Raw genomic sequence first — 24660 nt, 5'->3', positions numbered from 1 at the left:
GAAATTAGAGGCTCAGTCAATCTTGAAAATAGGAAACCACTTAAGTAGAAGATAGAAGTTGTGGAAAAACATCTGGAAGTACAAAAGGCTTAGATAAGAAGAAGAGCTATTGGGTAAAAAGCAGATTGCTGCCTTTAGACTGATATGAGGAAAATGCGCCTCATCTGCTTTCCTCAGTTTTTATTAAGTCATTTGATGCCTTGCTGAACATCTGGACTTCTGATAGACATTAGAAAACATCAAGAGACATAGCAATATCCTGAGAAAGATTTGTGTCTCTCTCCATATCTCTACCGGTTACCCCATAATCATTTTTCTTTCCTTATATGAAGCACCTAAATGCCATTTCTAAAAGCAAGACTATGAATTTTTTTTTTTAATCATGTCATCTGAAATCACATCTTGCAGTGAATTTTATTTTTTTTGCCTGTCGTTTTTGAGTGAAGCATTATCACAAGACAAATATGTATCATATAGTAATGTGTTTGCGTCTTTCTAATTAAGTCTCTCAGGAAGCTTCAGTCACTTAACTATTTGCTGCAAAGTAACATTATGCCACAAAGTCATCGACTGATCTCAACTTCAAAGTGAGACTGGCCTACAAGCATTCACACTGCCCTCTTCTAAAGCGCTTGAACTGCTATTTTATTGAACCCATCATAGAAATAGAGCTACTCCTGAATTCAAGAGATGCTTGCGCTGTTGCCTGCAAAGAATTAGCCACCTTACTTGTATGCTTAGTTGAGTGACTTTAATGTCTGTTTGCGCAATTGTTATGATTGGGATTCCATGCACAGTTGTTTTTGGTCTCTGAGCTGTTGATGGTATTCACAAAAGATGAGGGCCGGCCTCTCAAACAGCAGCCAAAGCACATGCAAAAGGGACAATGTCAGTGTGTATATATCCTGTGCTTTGAAATGTCTACCCTATTGCTTTGTATACTTTGACAGATCCAAGTAAAGACGTCAAACCCTCAGTTTCCAGTTACTAAGGGGGAAGTGCAAAAGGGACACTCATTGCTCAAAGAGGACACGATTCTAAAGGGACAGCTTGTGGCAGGATTTGGTGGGATTTCATGCTTTTGTACTTTCTTTGAATTATACCATTTACAAACATGCACCTTTACACGATCCCTCCCCTCCACCACACACATGTACACACACATACATTCAAGTTCTTTGCTTTATCAGATATGGACTATTGTGTATACCCATCGTCTCTAGCATTTATATTCTACACCTGTTTAAACTTTCATTCCATGTTAATTGATTTCAGCATCCTTAATCCTTTAAGACTTAACAGCTCAATGAATACAGTTAATGTAAAGCAGACATATTGAAGTAGATAGCACCAGAACAAGCATTGCATTTTTTTTTTGCGCACTCAATGTCACAGCAAGCTATTATCCTCCATATGCCCAATTTGCATTTTCATAATGCACTGTGTTGAAAGCAACAGGAAATGTTACTGTGCAACTTTCTATTGCCCATTAATCGAATAACTTTAAGCCACATTATTAAGTACATAAACATAACTGTTTACCATCTGTTGGCAGCCCCATCCTCCCTCCATCTTTTTCCATATTTATTGCTATTAGTTATTCTCACAATGCTACATTTAGTTTTAATATTTATTTGAATGAAAGAATGTAACTGGTATTACTCTTAAAAAGATTACCATTTATCTTTTTATTGGTAATTGTAACAAATATCTACATCTGAACTATTACAGAAATAATCTACCAGATTGTCTTTGCATACTTAGACATGATCTGAAACATAAATAGTATTACACTCTTTATCTAGAATAAAAAATAGACTTATCTCACACTCTGTATGATTGTGAAAATCTGTATATACAAAAGGGGGTGATGCATCCTCTGTGTGTTGACAAAAATCAGAGTTAAGTGCCAACTTCCTAATAGTATTTACAATACAGTAATGTACTGCAACCATCAAATGCCAAGTTCCATAAAGAAACATTTATATCTACTCTGCGATGTTGACACACACAACTGGAGATGGAAAGAAAAAAGAATATAAAATATATATGTAAAAAAAAAAAAAAAAAAAAAAAAAAACAAGAACAACAACAGAGTATCCCATTTCCATTTCCATTGGTGACATTTTTCTATGTTCTTTCAGACTGGTCCCGCTTCCCAGAAACATTCCGCAAATAATCCTCGAATTGAGAATCTCAGTGTCTCTGGCATGTGTGGAGGCTTCGTGAGGCCTTGCTGTGATCTCCTTTCTGCATCCTGCAGCTCAGACCTTCCCCGCAGTCGCACCGCTGGAAAATCTCCAGAGCATGAGTGCCTTTCCGCTTGTGCTTTGTGCACACCTGGCCTTCTTTCAGCACGGGCTTGCATATCTTGGACCAAAAGTGGCGGGCACAGCACAGACCCTCTGCACAGTCTGAAGATCTCAGGCAGATCTCTCCTTCCAGACCTGAGGCAACACACATACAAATACACATGCACACACAAAGTCAGACTTCCTGCTACACTAACGGAAAGGGTTGATTTTTCATTCCTTTGCTTGTAATAATGGGTTTTACCTTTTAGATTTTGAGGTGCACCTTGAGTTACTCCTTTGGACTGCTGGACCTCTGTAGTGTTCTTCTCATGCAGAGTGCTGATGGGCACAAGCTCTTCTACCCCAGCTTGGAGAATGAGATCTGGGTCGTTCGCTTGACACACTCCTGAGGTGGAAAAAAATTTAAAGTGCTATATTAAGTTTAAAATTTTATAGGAGCATTAGAGTTGCTGGTTTACTGATGATGCATAAGGTACTACTACACAAGATGACAAGATGAGACAAGTGGCACTGTTAATATTTGTGTTTGTTTATACAGAGGTAATAATAATAATAATAATAATAATAATAATAATAATAATAATAATAATAACCATTGCTACAGTGGTTGCCTGGGCAGCACATGGCATCCCGGATGCAACGTTTTCGGCGTTTCTTGCACTGAAGGCATGCGCCACGGGAGAGGAAGCAGAACTCCTCGCGGGCGCACTCAGAGTCAGCCGTGCACACGAGCGGCTACACAAGGGGGAAAAGTAAACATCAACACAAACACATAAACATCACATAGGCTGATTGTGCACGGGAAACGAGTGAAAAACAAACAACTTGTCGTGATGCGGCTTACTTGTGCAGTATCAATGGCTAAGTTCTGCTCCCCATCGTCCACTGGAAGCACATCTGGGCTCGCGGTGCCCGCAGCTGGACCAAACTTGATGGCGTTGGATTTGTGCAAAACAGCGCTCGCGGCTGCGCACGTGAGCAGAGTGAGGCACAAGGCGGAAAACGCTACGAGCGACATCACAGCAGATATTCCTTCAAATGCAACAGGCTACACTATTCCTCTGAGGGTTTCTGCTATTTTCGTGCCGGTCTGCAGCTAGTGACGCTTCATTTATACCCCAGGCTCGATGTTTGCCCTTCCCCGCCCCTCACCGTAAGTCACAAAGGGAGGAGGAAGGGGGGGGGGTGAATTTTCAAAAGCGCCGTGTGTAGGGTGTATGGTGTGTTTGGCAGGGCAGGGCGCGCATTGTGGCCCTTAAGCCTCGCGCCGTGTTTGTGCGCGAGCTCACATCAAACGCAGCGCGCGGCGCTCTGTTAGCCAAGCTGTTATCCCTGCTTTAACTGGAATTAACGCGATGTGTATTGGGGAGCATTCTAATCAGCCCGGATTACTGAGGAAGTTAGACCCATTTTTGCTTCCCTTAATGTCTCAAAAGTACTGTTTCTAGCCTACTTCATCCTCAGTTACTGCCTGACCACACTGGATAATTGTTTAGGTAAATAGCCTACATCATAAATAAGGGTTTACACACGCACGCACGCACGCACACACACACACACACACACATACACACACACACACACACACACACACACACACACACACCATGTATTTATTTTATTTAAGCTATTGCTTATGTACAACAGCCCAGCTGAAGATGCAGTATTGTGTATGAAATGTTATGAGACAAAAATACAGTAGCCTTTGGATGTACTTTTTCTTCTGATTCTCCTTCCATTGGGCACATTGTAATGGAGGGACTTTGAAATGCAGTCGATAAAATAAAAGTAAGCAAAGATCAAAGGCGAAATGCAAATGAGAAGGCGGGGAAAGTTTACCGAATTAATTATCATTCAGTCTGCGCTCGCGAGTAAATAATGGCTGATTAACACTAAGGTAAGTAAGTGGTCCTGGCCTTGTGAAGCTCAACTCTACAGACAAGAAGGCTGGCTGGTTTGTGTTATCCTAAAGGGAAGGGAGATGAAAACACACACACACACACACACACACACACACACACACACACACACACACACACACACACACACACACACTCTCACACACACATTTCTGTCTTCTGTGTAAAGCACTAATTGTGAAGGTTTTAAAATGGTGAATTTAATAAATGTTGATAACTATATATATATAGTAGATCACTCATTTCTAGAAATGGATCTCCAGGAGTCACGTGTATATATAGGCCTATATTATTTGATATGATTTTGTGGAATAAGGCTTGCTTTATGATTGGAAAGTGCACTAGGGTCATAGGCTCTACATACACTATATAGCCGAAAGTTTGTGCACTTGATCATCACAGCCATATGTACTTGCTCCATCCCATTCCAGATTTAGTTTCCCTTTGCAGTTATAATAACCTCCACTCTTCTGGGAAGGCTTTCCACTAGATTTTGGCACATGGCTGTGAAGAATTGTGTTCAATCATTCACAAGATCATTACTGAGGGCAGGCACTGATAGTTCAGTCAGCGTTCCAGTTCATAAAAAACTGGAAAAAAAACTGTTCAGTGGGGTTGAGGTCAGCGATCTGTGAAGGTCACTCAAGTTGTTCCAATCCAAACTTGGCAAACCATGTCCTCACGGCTCTCACTTTGTGCTCAGTGGCATTGTCAAGCTGAAACATGTTTGAATACCTTAGTGCCAGCAAAGGGAAATTGTAATGCTACAGCATACAAAGAAATTTGATACAATTGTGTGTTTCCAAAGGTCACAGGTGTGATGGTCAGGTGTCCACAAACCATTGTCCATATAGTGTATTATATGGACACCATTCATTTTGTATTCTTGTCATACTGACACTACTACTGTCATATTTCTATGTAGTTATCTATCCTCTCACACATGCTTCTGTAACACTAATAGAACTAAAAATAGTTTATCCTGCCTTTATCTTATCTTCTTCCGCCCAATAAAATTGGTGGCATAATATCCTGTTTATTCCTCTGAGAAGTCTCTGGATGAGACTCTTCTTCGTTAAGGGTTTAACAGTTTCACAGTGTCTGTGTGCTGCATACTGTGGGATAGCCTTCCATGCAAAGCTCTTTGATGTGGCCGACACAGAGGTCACTCATAACTGCCGACTACAGGACAAACACTCAATACACTTCATTAGACGCGAATTGGCAGCTTTTCTTCCTCGCGCTCTTTGGGCTTTGTTTTAATTGGACAGCACAAAGCTTGGAGCAAAATGAAGGTTGTGGAAAGGACTCTTTGATGAACACACACATCAAACAAGCCCCTGAGTGCTCACTCTTAATCTGGCTTTATCTAAGACCCTTATCACAACAGGCCACTTTTAGCAGCTTTCGTTCTGTGCTCAGACTTATTTTTAATTGTGTAACACCAAATTCTGACTTCAAATTCCTGGATGTAGATCAGAGTAGTTTGTCTACATCTGTCAAGAAACATCACATGAGCTGCCCACAATGTCTCATTAGCATAAATGTTAATCAGTTCTCTTCACAAAGTAAAAAAAAAAGTAGATAAATAAATCTTTTAAAAAATAAATTAAAAGATCCTTTACTGAATTAATTATAGCTCTATGGGTGTGCCGTGATGCTAACTCTTTTTAGGGGAAAGTAGCTAATGCCTGCTCAAAAAGTCACTAGATGTTGGCTAATTATGTCAGATATTTTGATATTCATTGCATCATTGTGATATTGTATATCAAAATGTATTACACGAATTTGGAACATTTAAAATAAAACATTTGCATCATTTAAGACACTTAAAATAAAAAACTAGAATAGAGTTTTATCAGAATAGAAAATGATAGATTAAAACTTCCTATAAAAAGATGTTGTCTCTATTAATGGCACAACAATTTTTATTATTATTATTATTATTATTATTATTATTATTATTATTATTATTATTATTGTTGTTGTTGTTGAACATATTACGTACTATAATTTCAATCAAGAACATACAAACTGAAGTAATGGTAGTGAATAGTTAGGAAATAGACACAAAGGAAACAAATATGGATGGATAAAACTGATGGAATAACAATGGATGGATGGACAACTAATAACATCTGCTAAAAAAAAATCACTAGATTTGCTGCTAAATTTTTAAAAAATAAAGTCAAAATCTGCCAGAAACTAGTGATACAGCCTCTAAATTGTCAACACTGTGTGTGTGCTTAAGTGTGGCCAATTAAGCATATTTAGTGCAGAAATGATGTTCGCCTGGCTTCACCATTGTGCATCGATGTGGCTGCATCATTGTGGTGAAATTATGAGGAGGATTTGCTCACCGTCATGTACATGGAAGCTGGGTGAACTTCCTTAATGAACATGCTACACATCCAAGTCTATGATTGGTCTTTACAAATGAGGTGTGCCCAAGCCGATTTATTCTAAGATGAATGACTTTGAGGAGCAACAATGGTCTTCCTGTAATCCTGGAAATTGTCATGAAATTTTAATCTGGCCACCTGCAGTACTGTAGCACTCAAATGCAATGAGCAATCACAGAGGGTATGTGAACTTTTTAGTTCACAAAGGTTTGTGTAACTCTCTCAGATGTCGGCTTTTACACTATGGTAAGAGGAAGCTCAACTGGGGAAGAAGACTTTACCAGCCAGACATACTTTATTCAAACTAGACTTGTGTGAATTCTCCTTGACAGGAAAGTAAAGGCAAGAGACCAACACATCTGACCCAGGCAATTAAACAGACACCAATTTAATTGGTGTGTGAACGCTTTAGGAAGGTAGATGGAGTATCTAACCACTGTTCTCATGCTGTTCAGAACAAAATATTTGGTACTTTAATGTGTTTTAGGATGCAGCCCTTATCTTGTGTTAGTTCTGCTTTCAGGAACTCAGTCTTGATGCACGTGTACTCAGTCTGAACAGGGAGGGTGAAACCTTCTCTCTGATGAAGCTCCAGGACCAGTATCTTTGCTGACATGAAGGCATGTCGTTGATAGAGATTCTCCATGTTTGGAGTGCTGTGCAAATTGGCTCTCTTGCTACTCTAGTGGGCCCCAGAAGTTCTGCTTAATGTAAACTGGCTGGCACACCACAGTTTGGACACTGAAAGAACTCAAGTATCTAATGCACCAAATGTAGAATAGGTTTTCTTAAAAAAATAATAATAATAATAAATAATAAAAAAAAGAATGAAATACTGGGGTTTACACAGAACTGGAATATAACGATCACTCAAGCTTTTGTTTATCATTTTCAAGCATTTCATAGAATTCCACAGATCTAACTAATTTATTTATTAAATCATAAACTTGGCTAAATGTTTTAAACCTCCAGAAATGGTATTTACTGGTCCTTATAGATTATTTCTTTAATACCTTTAAGATATGTGACTGACAAGTTAAGAAGTGAATTAGGGGTTAATGATGTCATCTGCACCTCCAGTAATTATACCTTTTGATGTCTAAGAGACAGTGCTTTTTGGGGAATGGCTGTTTTTCAAGTTTATCTGTGTAGGAGAGGGCAGGGAAGATAGCTGTTTACAAATCATTATCACCAACTGATATGAGTCAGTCTTTCCTCAGGGTTAAGGCAAAGCTGAGTGTTCCCTGTGAGGTCATTATGAGTTTATAACCAAGTGGAAATGGTTGAAGACTTGACCATGGAGTAGCAGTACAGTGTTGATATAATTGAGAAAACAGTGGTAAACTCAGCATTAAGACAACAATATCTAATTATGTTTGATGCTTTTATTGTAAGAAAAAGGCATATAAATCGCTGAACTTTAAAAAAGCCACAAACGAGTAAGGATTACATATTTGAGGTGTTCACTTAGTCATGCAGCATCAGTATCAACGTAGGGTCTATATTGAATGCCATTGAATTAAGGCACTTCCAATAATGCCAGAAAAAAACGATAAGCACAAACTGTCCATCATCAAGTTTTGGGCACGAGGTGCACAAAAGAGATCAACAAATTCTACAAAGTACCATACAGATAAAACATATTCCAAACAAATTAAATAACAGAGCCAGCTTTACTCTGACTATATATATATATATATATATATATATATATATATATATATATATATATATATATATATATATATAATTTTTTCTTCTTCTTCTACAAGTATCACAAAATATCAGCACTGAATATGTACATAAATATTTACCTCTGGTCCTACAATAAATAAAAATCCTTAATTTGTTTTCCAGCACAGTAGTTTGTGTTCAAGCTATTGTCAGCCTTCAGGCAGTCATCTAGCCATCGATGATTGTGGTTTTATAGTAGGCATGGACAGCAATAATGGCAGGGCAGATCATATAGCAGCATGTACATGATATTTGTTTGCTGATTTCTCTTCATGCACACATCACATCAGGTGGCTTGTGTTTGTCACAGCCTGCCCTCTGGTGGTGTAAACCTGTAGACACTGACCCTTGCCTAAGACACAATAAGTATAAGAAAGTGAGTGGATGGATGGAGATTTTGCATTGTTGCTGTTTTTTTTTTTTTTTTTTTTTTTTTTAAGAATACAGAAATGTGATCTTTTAAGTAAAATAGGCTAAGTGTTATGAATATTCATCCGAATATAGGCATGGAGGAAAAGCATTAAAGTGGAAGGGCATGTCCTGATAATAAAGAAATTTGCGCTTGCAAAATTGATCATATGTCTTTACTATATAATGACATATAGGGTGTAAGACTTTCCAAATATATAATAACCATATATACTCATGATATACTATTACATTGGTTAATAAACTAAAGTTCAGAGAAGCCAGTGAACATGGAATTTTAACAGCATGAGTACAAGTAGAAATTTCTACTAATCGTGTCATTAACTGTAACTCATGCTCTGTCCAATCAGTAAAAGGCAAAGAGAACAGAAGTGTAAAGGTTTATGAATGAATAGAAACAGCATGAGGAATAATGCTATGCAATAAAGCTATCAGAGTGTGTCTTCAAAACTCAGCATGCAGAACAATGGGCTTGGATGTTAATGGATCTGGGGCATCCCAATGGGGACAACATTGGGGAAGGCATCATGGTGACCCAGAGCTGGACTCTTCTTCTTCTTCTTTTTTTTTTAAAGTTTGCCTCCTTGAGCAGCAGTCACTCAACACAACCATGTCCTGAAGGTCCTGACTGACAGTCGGACAGACCAGTCGGATCAGAAATCCGTGTCCCAGCCTGAGTTGTCATCCGGTGGTGGATCTTCATTGTCCTCAGGGAAACTATCAAAGTTACTGGTGTCGGTGGGTGAGGAAACCTGAGTGAAAAAAGCAAAACTCTAATAAGAATTTTTAAAGGAAATTCCAAAGTATTATTGTGTTGCATCCATCCATCTATCTATCCATTCATCTATCCATCCATCATTTGTAGAAACTTTACAGAAAACCTACTTCAGGGATAATAGGAGGGGTGAGAGTCCCTTTACGCAACCCTTCCCAGTTAAAACCTTCAAACCATCTGTGGTTAGGAGAAGAGATCAAGGATAATATGAGACTTGGATCTAACTTAAAGGTTATTATTAGAACACACCATATCATTTTGTATACTACTTACTTGTGCTTTTGGATGTCCTTCACCCCATTTTTCAAGTTTCCTAGTCTCTCAGATGGATTGTCCCTGTATAAAACATGAAATAAAGTGAAAATAAAATAAAATGGCTTATTTGATAGAATAATAAAAATCAGTGTTAACTAAGGGTTGTATTACTATTTTCATGAGGACATTACTATTTGAGATTTTAATTTATGCAACAAAGTGTTATCAAGCTACAAATGACATTTCCAGCTTCAATGCTTTTCAGGCTACAGTGTTAACAAAGAAAAATAAATAAAACTAATAATTCCCAGAGATTTTTGTGATTGTTGCAGCCAAACATGCTTGATATTGCTGCGTTATTGTTTTTTTTTTTTTAATTGCGAAGAGTTTAGACTGTATTACCCTATTTGAACAAACTTCACAAATTTGTGGAAAATCTGCAGGAATTCTGAAAAATTTCTAGAGTTTGCTGGATTTTGCGTTAATTTCTGCAATCGCACCATCACAAAATCCTGGAGGAACTGATAAATGTGCAACATAATAAATGAGAAAAAGCTGTTGGCTCAGCTGAAATTGTTTATTCTGAAACAGCAGAATCTACAGCAGCATCTGGGAGGTTTTCTTTCATCCTCAGTAACATCTGAAAATGAGTCTGGATCAGTCTCTTTGAGCTGGCATGTGCCGCTGATCTGATTGGATTGTGATTGTATAGTGATGTGCAACCCATGGCTCCAAAACTGATCTTTCACACAGCGCTGGTCATAATGGAATTCACTTTGGTATAGTACAGGGATTTGATTTAAATTTATTCAGCCTTAAAAGACAACAAAAATAACAGTGGGAGAAATTCCTTAAGGAGTGGGAGTGTCCTTTCAGACTAACAAAGTACATTTAGCCTGCTTTCTTTACAGTGTGCCTTCACCTCCTTACTGTTTTTCCCACCACCCTGACTAGTTGACATCCCCACAGTGATGACTAATGAATGTATTAATTAACTAGTCAACTAGTCTATGCAACCCCTACTCTTAACACTGTAGACAGCACAACACTTTAGTAAAAGCATACCTGCATAGTTTCTTTATTAGATTGGCAGCATTTTTGGTGATCTTCTTTGGAAATTCAATCATATCAATACCTCTTAAGATTATATTGTATGTCTTCATTGGATCTGGCCCTGAGAATGGTGGGCTGTAAAATGGCATGGCAAAGTTTTATACTTCAAAACTTTTTTGATCTAATGAAAATCTCTCCATCATAATTTTCTCTTTTTTTTCTCATTATAAACATTTTTTTTTTTACCTGCCAGTCAGGAGTTCATACATGAGGATACCAAGTGACCAGTAATCTGCTGAGATGTCATGACCTTTGTTGAGAATAATTTCTGGAGCTACATATTCCGGTGTTCCGCAGAATGTCCACGTCTTCTTTCCGAATCCAATCTTTTTGGCAAAACCAAAGTCCACCTGCAATGAAACCACATTAAGTGTTCAGCCTCCTTTGAAGTACAGAGATTCATCATCATTATATTTAGCGTAAGCTCAAAAAGGTGTCAGAGATGGCAGCTCACCAGTTTGGCATAGCCTCTGTGATCTAGGATGAGGTTTTCTGGCTTGAGATCTCGGTAAATGATCCCTTTGGAATGCAAATAAGCGAAGGCTTCCACTACACAGGCTGTGTAAAAGCGTGTTGTGGAGTCTTCAAAGGATCCTCTATAGATGATAAATTAGGTGAAAATGTCAGAATCTGCCCATTTGGAGTAACATGTATGTAGTAATGCAGTCAGCTGCTTACCTATCTCTAAGAATGGTCCATAGTTCACCTCCCAAACAGGCTTCCATCAGCATATACAGATATTTGCTGTCTTTAAATGTCCTGTATAATCTGAATTGGCAAAATGTATAAGGAAATAAATGAGAATAATAAGCAGTAACAGTTCATGCTAGTCATAATGTTTTTATCATAATGTTCAAACGCTGATGCAAAGATTCTGAATGGTATATAAGGGTTTGCTTGTAATTGACAATTGTACACTACCTCACTATGAAGTCTGAATGGGCCTCCTGCATGATGTGCTTCTCAGAGCGGATGTGTTCCTGCTGCCGCGTGTCCACAATGTGGCGCTTTTTCAGAATCTTCATGGCAAAGGTTTTGGTCTCGTCACTTTTGAGCTGCACCTGTATGTAAAATCAACGAGAGCCCCCAGGACAAGTGCATGAGCTGTAATAGAAAGTCAACTTAAAACAATTACACATCACCAATAGGATATTTGATGAATTAAAAGTAAAATAAATAAATAAATAAATAAATAAGTTGAAACTAATAAAAGCGATAAAAATCTTCCAACAGCCAGTAAAAATATTTTAGAATTATATTTAAATTACTCTTCAATGTACAGTATAATTTAACAGCTATTTTGTTATTTCAGCATCTTCCATTTCCAATTTCACAATTTCTCACTTTCTCCATCATCTATGTGGCAGTTAGTGTGGCAAGCAATAAAATATCTACTAAAATATCTGCTACCTCATTGTCTAATTATTGTACAGAACAAAATACTTGACTGTTATAGTATTGGTGTAGTAATACAATAACCAATAACTGCAAGATGTTAAGGAGATTATTATTATCTTGATGCATTATCTACAAGAAGGAAGTGGTAGCCATATTGGATACATAGATGATGTAATCTATCTGACAAAACTGACTTCACATCATGATATCATTAAATGATGTTGACTTTGACACATGTAGCATGCCATAATACGGAAGTCATTAAATTTCATGCTTGTCAGCAGCAGCGATATAGTCGACAGCAACATGACTTTCACCAACTTAATTTAAGATCGTACATATACCAGTCTCAAATTGAGCTCTGTTTTGTGTTTGTACCCAGTTTGCAACCACTTCCTTCTACTAATCATAGTTTTGGAAACTTGAATATAGACTGTCAAAGTGCATAGATTTTTCACATAGCGTATCGTACATGTCAGGGGTAATTTGATCACACTACTCACGCTCAAGATATATACGTCTGGCAAAAGGCTACTTGTTTTTCCTTAGAGCTATAGGGCTTAAAATAAGTCTGGTGCATGGGGATTCCTCTTTAGGCCAGACTACTGGGCTTTTCCGTTTCCTAAGGACACCGCAAAAGGAATCTGCAGGACTACATTGCGACATGCTCCCTGTCATGCTCTATTACAAACTCTCTTCAGATGTTAGAATATAGAGATATACAAGAGGACTTTTTAAAAATCTGTTCTAAATGTCTAAATGATGCATTTCTGCTTTTCATATAAATATTAATTAAGTTTGATGTTTAATTAATTAACCAACTAATTAATTAATTTTAATTTAAAAAATACATAAAATGTAGTGCAGATTGTACTGCAGGAAATTTCTGGCACTCTCACAATAAATATTTGATGAAGTCTACCCTGGAGAAAATAACCGCACAGAGAAGCATCCAATAATGTCTAATGTTTATCTGAAAACACTCTTTCATGCAAAACATTTAATGCTCCTATATTTTCAAAAGTTTTTACATGGTTACTACCTTCTGTAATTCAGACAAGGATTTAAGATTAAAATCTGGACATTGAGACTGTAGATGAGCCATTGTTTATGTGTCACAAAACTATTTATGTGTTGCTTTGCATGTATGTTTAATGTTTTCATTAAGATCTATCTACAGCCAGGTCTTAACTTGGTGACCACATTTTGAACTAAATAATCCTGATTCATAGTGAAAATTACAATGGCATTAATTTCACAAGAGTTCCTGGACCTTTAGCTATAAAAACCCCAAAGCAGGTATTATATGCTTTTTTACAATCATTACCTGATTTTCTGTAGTTTCCCCATGGTATATTAAATTAATATAACTTTTTCAATGATTACAATTTGCAGTTATTTAAACTATTCTTTAAGGAGTGTCAGTACTTTTGTCATACATGTTTTGACAACCAAGATATTATCATTACTATTATGTCATAAGTTATTATAAAAGTGAATTATGTTACAGAAATGATAAGTAGTTTCTCCTGTTGTTTGAGCAGAATATCTTTATGTTTATTCTATACAAGAATCTTTGCTCATTTTCATAAAGAGTTTTATTTAAAACAATACAAAACAATGAGAGTCCTTGAGCCACATGCGTGACCTATTAATACTGGTCTATACTAGTACTGGAAAGTTACCCTGAATAGAGCTGTGATATTCCTAGAACTGACCTGTGCAGTATGTAGAAGACCTGCATATCCCTGTTGCAATACATCATAAAATAACAGACTCATATATTTATCTGTAGTAAAGTATAGTAGGAGTTGTAGCACTGTAAGATAATTGTTTCTAGAGCATTTAATTACAGTGTCTAATGATAAATAAGTGATGTTAAGCATTGTAGTAAATATGGCACACATCACGACAGAAAGCATATTATTTAAATAAGAAGAATTGCACAAAATGGCGGCCCAGCTTTCTGGCCATCCTACCAGCTCAACTCGTCCGAATCCTCCCACCCCTAAGGTGTCGATGATGTTGAAGTCCACCAGCTTCAGGTTGGAGAAGAAGGCGTTTTCTGCCTCATATCTGCATTTTTTAAAGTGAAAAAAGGGGAACTTCTTAGACGTTTGAATAGAGTACGTAACAAGGAATGTGAGTGGAGCAGGAACAGAGGCAGGCAAACTGTTGATTTGTCTTCTTGCTCTCCGTTCCCGCACTGGATCAGGAAGAAGGTCACGCATTCTGCCTTCTTCTTGGTCCAACCAAAAGATATAATAATACAGAACTGTCAAATGGATCCCTCTCAGAAGGCTAAGTAATACTGCTGTGGCGACCTTATAGATCTTGCTTGTCCAAACTACCTGATTCCTCAGTTTATGAGAACGTTCGGCAGAGTGTTAGCGACAACCCGAGCTCAAACGTTGAGTTAAGGCGCCATTTGCAGTTTACATTTTGAGTGTTACAGAGCAATGTTGCCTGTGTATGGAGAAAGAAAGACTTGTCCAGATCTCTGAAGTCTCCCTGCATGAAGTTCAGCCTCTGATCACTGAAGTCTCTCCAAATCAGCAAAAACGAGTGATTCAAAAGTCAGTTATATGAGCATACTCCTAGTTCAGAGAACTAGTAAGTAACAGAAGGCAGAGTCAAATCTAAAGCAGCGATAGAAATTTCCTCACTCAAGCCTGTATCACTTAGTAAGAGTCCTCTTACTGGTACAGCAAGTGAACAGTGCGACCAAAGCAGTACTTATGCTTAAAGGTCAGTCAGTATGCCAAAACACTGTCCAAGTGTGCCCCTCTATGAGCGGCAGCCTCTACTGGAACTGTCTGTCTGATGATCCCTTGAGTATTTTTAGCCTGTGAACATGGGTCAAGGTTTTCCCCGTTAGCATGCCTTTTACACCTCTGCCCTTTTGCAAAAAACTACTGTCAATCATCACTTAATGTTCATTTCACACCAAAATGGCAACATGGGACTCGCATTGTCTACTGGTCTTGTTGTTTAGCACTCATGTGCTTTGAGTATTTCAAACAACTCTTTCCGGGATTAACAGCTGTACTATGATGCTGTTATCTAAAACATTATGTAAACAAATATGAATATATTATTCGGATTGAACAGATAATGTGTTCTAAATGAATACTATATATATATATATATATATATATATATATATATATATATATATATATATATATATATATATATATATATATATATATATATGAGAGAGAGAGAGAGAGAGATAGATAGATAGATAGATACAGACACGAATTGGAGGGGCACTATATTTTGTTTTAATATTAGAAAATTTGCTGGACGGCATCTATTTGAGCCTGGATGCCACCAGGACAGGGATCCTGTGGGATGCAACAAAAAAAGTTACGCACTTTCATGCAAGGCAGGCACAAACACGAAGGTCACAACTATGAAGCTCACAGGACAAACACATGTTTATTAACATGAATGTACAGCAGTCTTACTAACTGCCTGGTCAGATTTGTAGTGGTAAATTATGTGACTAATAATAAGATTTACATAGCACTTTTCCAGGCACTCAAAGAGCTTTAGATAGTATGGGGAGAAAATCTCCTCAAACCACCACCAGTGTGTAGCATCCACCTGGATGATGCGATGGAAGCCATAGTGCATCAGAACGCCTACTACCATATTGGTGGAGAGGAAAGGACAGTGATGTAGCCCAGTGGTTTTCAAAGTGGGGGTGGCCCCCTTGGGCACCCAGGGGCCCTCAACAATTTGGTGTGAAAAATAAATAAATGTATGTTTTCTCTTTCTCACTCTCAGACACACAGACACACAGACACACACACACACACACAAAATATCAATTTCTAATGTAATGTAAATATGTAAGATGTAATTATTAATAATAAAAAAAAAAAAGGGGGATATATTCAGAAGTCTATTTTTAATGTGTTTTAAAGACATCTTGCAAAAGGGGGGCCTCGGTCAAATTTTAATGCCATTTGGGGGGCCTTGCCCTGGAAAAGTTTCGGAACCACTGATGTAGCCAATGCAACGATGGAGACTATTTAGATTATATTTTGGGAAATAGAGCCAACTAAATTTGTTAGGAAATATTGCAAAGGAAAATTTCACTTCATCTGTAGTTGTAGACAAATTATGAATTTCACAGACAGATCTGAATTACATTTGAATTGAAACCCGCACACATTTACAGATATGAATATAAACAGATACAGATAAGGCTAGTGACAATGAGGTACACCCCTATTCCAAAATGTGTGATCCTGGCTGACTTCTGATGCAGTAATCTGGTATCAAATGTATGATAATCAAATAATGTTATCATGGATTCTATTAAATATCATCAATACCCTCTGTTCATCTGCGAGGTAGCTGCCTACATAGACCACATTTTTAGGTGGCATTTGGACGGCACATGGAAGGCAGCTTGAGGACAGATGTCTTCATAAGTAATTTACGTTGGCCAAATTTGAATTCAACAGTCTATAGATGCTTTTCAGAGAGAGCAGAATTAGGAAGAGGCAGAACATAATCAAATAATCGTGTTGAATGGACGAAAGCTTTGCCAATGATTAGGAATGTGTTTACAAATTAAGGTTAACCACCAAGTCCATGTTTATATCAATGATCTATCTTTAGGATACATCATCACTCAGTAATTGTTAAATTATTTTATGCCATCTTTTAATTGGCATTAAATGCATGACTGTTTTCAAGAAGACAACTGTGCCCTGGCTCCCAGCTTTAAGATGAATACATTTTCAGGCTTAAACTTTATCAAAAAATTACACTTACTCATTGTTTGAGATTTATTTGAAACCTTTCCTTATTTAGAAAGCTGTGTTGTTTTTTTAAATCTAAGGTTAGAAACTAGAAAGTGATTATGAGTGAATAAAAGTGACACACTAAATTGCACACATCAGTATTCAGACCCAAAACATAATGACAGACTTAGGTACTATTCAACAGTTGCATGGAGTTTGAGTAAAGCAGAAGTATATCTTAGTGATATCTTTGGACTTAAACACATTTTCTTGCGTGATATCAGCTCACGTGAGGAGCACCATTAAGTCCAGCACACTGTCTGATAGTTTGATGTAACCATAATAACTTTGTTAACCATAACAAAGGGTGGTTTGGTGGTTAAGGCTCTGGGTTACTGACTGGAAAGTTGGGGGTTCAAACCCCAATGCTGCCAAGCTGCTACTGTTGGGCCCTTGAGCAAAGCCCTTAACCCTCTTTGCTCCAGGGGTGCTGTATCATTTCTGACATGCTGGGATATGTGAAAAAAAAGAATTTAATTGTGCTGTAATGTATATGTGATTAATAAACACTCATTATCATTAATATGTTGCACCGAAATGTATGTTTTGAGCTATGAATACACTCAAAAAACTATATAATGTGACTGAATGTATTAAATTCTAAATATGATTATTAACCAATACTATTAATGTTAATTATGCAGTAGCATCGTCCATTTCAAGTCCACAAAATCAGGAGGGAAAATCAGAACAGCATCTTAATCAGAGACAATCCTTATTCTGAGGACAAATTTTTTAATAGATATGGTTATGAATGAAATAATAGTAAGCAGAAGAACAAGAAGAACAAATACAATTAACAATATAGCTAGCAAGCAGCAATACCGTGGTCAAGCAAATTATTGGCACCACGAATAGCAAAAGAAGCTTTGTGACATGCTTTTGGTTAGAGCTATTCCGATGAACAGTGTATGAGGAGTTAGAAAAAGTAAACTTTCAACCATTTATTTAAAAAAAAAATCTAACAATAGCTACTTCTTACAATTTGTCCAGTATATGGCGCCATTCTGTCACTGCTCAGGTAGCATATGTGCACGATGGTTATCATGCAGGAAAGCGTTCAAGTTATAAGAAAAAAAAAGCCTTTTTTGCAATCTCCTGACCAGTAGGGGGCAGTGTGCGAAAACACTGCAGTTAACCTCAGCGCCTAATTTTGATGAAATATACCAAGTTTTGTCACAGTCCCTTAAAGCGTTGCGGAGATACAGCCTCAAGCTCAATTTCAAGCTCGTTCATCGTCAAATTTGTTGAAGTGCCATTCGAAAATGGTATGGTTTTTATGGTTTATCAAAATTCTGTGAATAACTTTTGTCGTGAGTGCCTCTAGCTGATGCCTCTGATGCAGGCCAATTTTTCGTGCAAATCGGACAAACGGCTTAGGACTAGTTCAAAAAAGGTTTTCAAAAACATTTAAAAATGGCAGACAGTAAGTTTATTCAAACACAAAATAATTGGTATCATTGTTCTCGGCATGAAATCTATCCAGACTAGTCTCATGACAGTAGGCAAAATTAGTCAATAGCTATTAGCATTTATAGAAATAGCATTATAATTTTTAAAACTTTTTGACTACCTTTAAGCCATCTTGCCAAAGACACCGATTTTCATAATGATATGCCAAGTCGTTCATAAAATACAGCATTTTGTGACTAAATTCAAAATGACTGACATCCAAAATTGCTGACATAGGGATTTTTCATATCGTTTGACTCTATATAGCCCACTGAATCTAATGAGACCAATTTGATGATTTTAGTACAAATTGTTGAGTTATAAGCAAAAATGTGCTTTTTACATATTTCGTGACCACTAGGTGGTGCTGCTCTGAAATGCTGCAGCTAACCTCAATGTCTAATGCTGATGACAAATACTAAGTACACCCTCATGTCCATTTTGGCATGCTTGATGTCAAATTCGTTGAAGTGCCATTCGAAAACCGTACGGTTTATCAAAATTCTGTGAATAAATTTTTGACGTGACTGTCTTTAGATGATGCCTGCCAATTTTCGTGCAAATCAGACAACGTCCTAGGACGAGTTCCAAATAAGTAGGTTTTTCAGAAAATTCTAAATGGTGAAAAAATTTTCATGACAGAAAATGACATCATGAATTGAATTGTCTTCAGCCAAGGAATCAAAGAAAAAAAGAATTTCATTTCTAGGCCCCAAGGTCCAAAAGTTATTAACGTAAACGTGAGTGCAAATTTGGACAGTTGATGGTACTACAGGGATTGAGTTAGAGAAGCCAAATTTGCTGTATTAACAGACCAGCCTGTCCTCTATCTTTCTTCCAAATTACATAACGTTCTCGCAAGCAGTTCTATGGGATTCCATAGACTCAAGAGTGGAAGAAAAATAATAAGAAGAAAACTAACGAAAACAATAGGGGTCTTCATCCCTTCGGGACTTGACCCCTAAAAATATTGGCATTGGCAAGTGCTTAGCACATCTCAGAAATAAGTATGTAAATACTGGCATTTGAGTCCCAAATGTGATGTGTATTGGAAATCACAATTTTATATTAATTGATTCGTCAATGTAATGTCTTTGTACTGATTATTCAGTCAAATGCAGTATATTTATATGTTGTGATATGCTTAAATGATAAAAGTTTAGGTAGTTATAGGGGGGGAAATAAGTATTAAATGTGTCAGCATTTTTTTCAGTAAATATATTTCCAATGAAGTTATTCTCATTCAATTTTCACCAGACTTTGGTATTAACTCAGGAAATCCACACATATAAAGAAATCCAAACTTTAAAGTTCATAAATGAAGTTATGTGTAATAAAGAGGAATGACACAGGAAAAAAGTATTGAACATGCTAACTAAAATTTATTTAATACTTAATGGAGAAGCCTTTGTTTGTATTGATAGCTTCAAGATGCTTCCTGTATGAAGAAATTGATCGGCAGCAGTATTCAGGTGTGATTTTGGCCCATTCTTCTAAACATATTTTCTTGTTCAATTGGTTTCAAGTCAGTTGGCTGACTGGGCCATTCTAACACCTTGACTTTTTTCTCTGAAACCAATTGAGAGTTTCCTTTGCTGTATGCTTTGGATCGATGTCCTGCTGGAAGATCCACCCATGTCTCATCTTCATCATCCTGGTGGATGGCAGCAGATTCTTCTCAAGAATTTACTGGCAAAGGGCTCCATTGATCGTTCCTTCAATTATATGAAGTGTGCCAGTACCATGTGATGAAAAACAGCCCCACACCATGATGCTTCCACCTCCAAACTTCACTGTTGGTATAGTGTTTTTAGGGTGATGTGCAGTGCCATTTCTTCTCCAAACATGGTGTGTAGTATGACAGCCAAAAAGTAAAATTTTGCTCTCGTCTGGCCAGACTACACTCTCCCAGTATTGCATAGGTTTGTCCAAATGAGTTGTAGCAAACTTCAAATGAGCTATGATATGACTTTTCTTTAGTAAAGGAGTCTTGTGGGTGAGCGTGCCTAGAACCCAGCTGATATTAATTTGCACAGGTATAATTACTTTCTAACTACTTACGAATTTCAGCTGGTTCCTTGTCTTACCTTGCCTTGGAGAACTGCTTTTTCTTAGCGTGTTCAATACTTTTTTCCTGTGTCATTCCACTTTATGACACTTAACTTTATTTAAGGACTTTAATGTTATGAATTCTGTATATTTGCGGATTTCTTAGTTAGTACTGATGTCTGGTTAAAATTTCATGTGAATAACCTCATTGGAAATAAATTTAATGAAAAAATGTTGACGCGTTCAATACTTATATCCCCCACAGTATTAGGATAATACAGCACGTGCCTAGTAAGTATTTTGTCAACTAAGTTTGTACTTAGGCTTGCCTTCGAATAAAATGCTCAAGGTGCTAATTACGAAGGGAAGCTGTCGGGAGACTGAGAGTAATTTTTTGCACTTTGGTAAAAAAGTGTTCCCTTAGATCTGGAATGGACCATATATGAAGTTCAGAGTGGTGACAAGGAGTGTGGTAAAGGATCGCTTGTGTAATTTAGAGGAGTGAAAACACTTCAGGGAACCCCAGTATTATCTGACCTTGGAAGAACACAGCATCAGCAAAATGCTTCTGGGTTGGGTAACAAGTAGTAACATTTCAGTATAGTTACAATTTATTATTCCATATGGGATTACACAGGCAAATCCACTATATGATATAAGATGCGTGTACTGCATTTATTGATACAGTCTTTGGTAGGTGACAGGTAATTCCTTATGAAAATCATCGTTCCACATGTGCCTCTTTACTGGTTTGTTTCGTGTCACCATACAGTCATGCCTAGGATAAGTGAAAGTGTCAGTTTACATGGGGAATCTCTGAAGCCCATAAGAGGGTAGAGGAGCCACCGTCATATGTTCCAGTTTGTAAATGGATGGCAGCTGTACAATGAGGGCTGTAACATGAGGGCTGTGAGCAGAGCTCTGATACTGATTTTCCACTGAGCTGGCAGACTGTATGTGTAGCAGGTTGGAGTAAACAAGTACAAGTACATCACACTGAGGTCAAGGTGTTTTATTAACTGGGAAATTTGGAAGAGCTTTACATAACTCATACCACTCAATAGCTGTTCACTTTATAACAGCATTCAGTTCTGTTGTAATACATTTATTAATATGAAATGCATTATATTTTTGAAGATGTTGACGAGGATGGTAGGTCACACACCATAGGCATATAGCTGGCAGTTTTTTTTTTTTCAGAGGACAGCTTGAATCCTTGCATGACCTCTAGCCTTTCAGGGATTGAGAACTGAGAGCCACTGCACACTGCCTTCACATTCAATCATACCAATCATACTATCCAATCGTTTTTAATACTTCCATCTCTGAGAATCCAGCTATTAAAATAAGCCTTAAGTCCAAAATCCAGCATGGACGAGGCCAGTTTACATGTAGTCCATGGTGCATTCTGATAAATTAAGTTGCTGGTTAGCAGAGATATGAACCTCCTGAATATACTCCTCCATGGCTCGTTGCTCTGCCATTGTGAGAGGATATACCCTTCCCTCAGGTGGACTGGTGTTGTGGTAGTCCGCTGGCCCTTTCTTTGCTGAATACTTCCATTAGATCCTGATATTCGTGTGGAATAATATGAGCGAATCGAAGGTGAGTTGCTCATCATGGCAGGCTAGCTCCGTTAACACTTCCAGGTTGAGTCCGTTGCAAAACATGGCTTTCAGCGTGGGTTCATTCCATTCACTCCTCGCAACGCTGGTTTGAAATTCCAAGGCATATTCTGCTATGCGGTGGAGAGCTTGAGAGATGGTCAGCAGCTCCTCTCGCAGTTCCGTGCCCTCTAGGGAATTATCAAAGATGCATCGAGAAAATCCTGTGAACTGTTCATACGAGGAGATGGGCTAGCTGCCTCACACCCATATAGCTGTCGCCCAGGTGAGAGCTTTGTCAGTTAGCAGTTCCATGGAGTGGGCTATCTTATGTGCCTCCAGCATGCCAGCTTAGCTGGCAAAGAACAACGAGCATTGCAGGAGAAAACCCTTGCATCGCACCAGATCACCTGGTATCAGAGGAAATGGGGTGCAAGTCTGCATGAATGAGTGCTCTGATAGAGACAAGTGACCTGTTCGACCAGATAGGCGAGCTATTGGTATTGTTCACTCTGGAGCCGTCCGTGGATGTCGATGGCTTGTCACCAGTATGGCGTACCTGCTGCTTCCATGTTACAGTGAAGTATTCTGTCACGTAATGGAGGCGCAGACAGAAGCAAGTGCAGGTATGGCAGTTTAATAAAACAACAAGAAGTCCACAGAATAAGGCAGAAATCAATAATCATAAACAGGCAGAGGTCAGGCGATCAGGCAAACAGTACAAACAAGGCAGGATAAAGAGACGAGGTCGAAAACGTGAGCAAAGTCAAAAACCAGAATAAACAGACACGGTATAAGGCTTGGTATACACAGAGACACAAGGCAACTAAGCGTATAGTTCGCTACTAGAGGAGTGAATGAGTCTCTTAAAAGGAGTAGTGTGAGTGTGTGTGTAATTGAAATCAGGTGTATCTAATTAGGTGTATCTAATTAGAACTCTAGGGATAGTGAAAGTGTCTGTGTGTGTGTGTTCGGGAAGTGTAGTTGTTGGCCATATTTGTAGTCCATGGTGCATTCTGGGAAATTAAGTTGCTGGTTTGCGGAGATATTACATTATGCAGGAACAGGTTTGGGTCCTTAAGTTCTAGTGAAAGGAAATTGTAAACCTATAGCATACAAAGACATTCTATACAATTGCATGCTTCCAACTGTGTGGTAACAGTTTGAGTAATGCCATTATATGTATGCGATGGTCAGGTGTCCACAAAAGTTTGGCCATATAGTGTAAATACATAGAAAATCAACTATATGAAATGGAGACTAGTACCAGAATAAATTATTTGACTTTAGATTGCTCAGACTTTTTATGTAACATGTATATTTTGTGCCATGGTTATTGTTTTGGCTGTTCGTTTTCACAACAATGGAGTTCCCTTTCAAAGGGAACGCAATGTTGTGCAAGCTCCAGGCTTTGGGAAACGCCCTTGTGCATGACCAGTATCTGAAGCTTGTGTTACATCGTGCGTATTTATAGGTCTGCCATGATCGGGTAATGTGGCAATTAAGCGTTATCGCGTGATATAAAAACGGCACGTGTACCGCACCGTCAGCCTTATTATCTTCAGTGAGACTGCATGTCAGTCATTTGTGTAATGCTTGCAAAAGACTCCGCATTTCCTCTCTATTTTTTTTTTAAAAAAGAAAGAAAAATCTCTTTACTTTTCTGTCCCTTTAAAAAAAAAAGAGAAAAGTATGAGTGAGAGAGAATTTCAGGAAGTTTGTTACTCCTTGCTCCCGTTTCAACACGGGGGGATGGACACACTTTCTGTGTGAAGTGTCTATGGGTGGAGCATGCCAGGGCAGCCCTTGAGAGGTCTGACTGTGCGCATTGTGAACGCCTTACACTTAGGCCGCTCCACTTACTGCTTGCTTTCTTCTCGGCCGAGAGGGGTTGGGTTTCAGAGCCTCACGGATCTGGGCCGGCCGCTGCCAAGGCAGCCAGCTGGCTCAGGTCCTGGGGATGTCATACGGATCTGGAAGAGGAGCCGGAGAAGAGCGCAGCTTTATCTCTTGCTCTGTCTTCCAGGTATGGCCCTCTGCCAGATTTTGGAGCTCGCATCGAAACTCCGCCTTCCGCTATGGAAAAAAATCCTCTCTGACACCAAGGAGTCACAAGGATATGCCAAAAATGGAGAGCAGCTCTGGGCTCAATGGGGCTGGACACCATGTTGCACACGTGGCTGAGGTCACATCTGTATGCTTTTCCCCCAATTGCTCTGCACCCACAAGTTCTAATGAGAGTTCACCAAGATCGTCTATGTTTGCTGCTAGTAGCACCTTAATGGCCTGCTCGAATATGGTTCTCAGAGATAATATCCCTGCTAGACGGCACTCCTTGGGAGATTCTTGTCCGCAGGGATGTACTGTCTCAGGCCGGAGGGCTGATTTATCA

General features: G+C 38.2%; 2 protein-coding genes across 5 annotated transcripts in view; both read right to left on the bottom strand.

Annotated features, from left to right (window-relative positions):
• Positions 1–1669: 1669 nt before the first annotated feature.
• dkk1b (dickkopf WNT signaling pathway inhibitor 1b) lies at positions 1670–3441 on the bottom strand. The gene is made up of 4 exons (XM_017482827.3): positions 3160–3441; positions 2909–3050; positions 2557–2700; positions 1670–2447 (listed from the first exon to the last, which is right to left on the bottom strand). Exons 1-4 carry the CDS (start codon positions 3331–3333, stop codon positions 2197–2199), a joined length of 711 nt encoding a protein of 236 aa, XP_017338316.1. The 5' UTR covers positions 3334–3441; the 3' UTR covers positions 1670–2196.
• A 4560-nt stretch (positions 3442–8001) lies between these two features.
• The window catches only part of prkg1b (protein kinase cGMP-dependent 1b), a 253290-nt gene continuing 236631 nt past the window's right edge, over positions 8002–24660 (bottom strand). For 3 of the 4 annotated variants that reach the window (XM_017484346.3, XM_017484345.3, XM_053684829.1), the window contains 9 exons: positions 14320–14416; positions 11864–12003; positions 11621–11710; positions 11397–11538; positions 11129–11292; positions 10895–11017; positions 9848–9910; positions 9685–9751; positions 8002–9551 (listed from right to left, as the gene is read on the bottom strand). In XM_017484346.3, the coding sequence (XP_017339835.1) occupies positions 9453–9551; positions 9685–9751; positions 9848–9910; positions 10895–11017; positions 11129–11292; positions 11397–11538; positions 11621–11710; positions 11864–12003; positions 14320–14416 (985 nt within the window). In that variant the 3' untranslated portion in view covers positions 8002–9452. The remainder of the gene's footprint in view (positions 9552–9684; positions 9752–9847; positions 9911–10894; positions 11018–11128; positions 11293–11396; positions 11539–11620; positions 11711–11863; positions 12004–14319; positions 14417–24660) is intronic. The other variant, XM_017484347.3, reaches the window with a different exon arrangement.

The sequence above is a fragment of the Ictalurus punctatus genome, chromosome 13 (assembly GCF_001660625.3).
Source record: "Ictalurus punctatus breed USDA103 chromosome 13, Coco_2.0, whole genome shotgun sequence".
In the NCBI taxonomy this organism is placed as follows: domain Eukaryota; kingdom Metazoa; phylum Chordata; class Actinopteri; order Siluriformes; family Ictaluridae; genus Ictalurus; species Ictalurus punctatus.
This window is presented reverse-complemented; position numbering and strand designations above follow the sequence as displayed.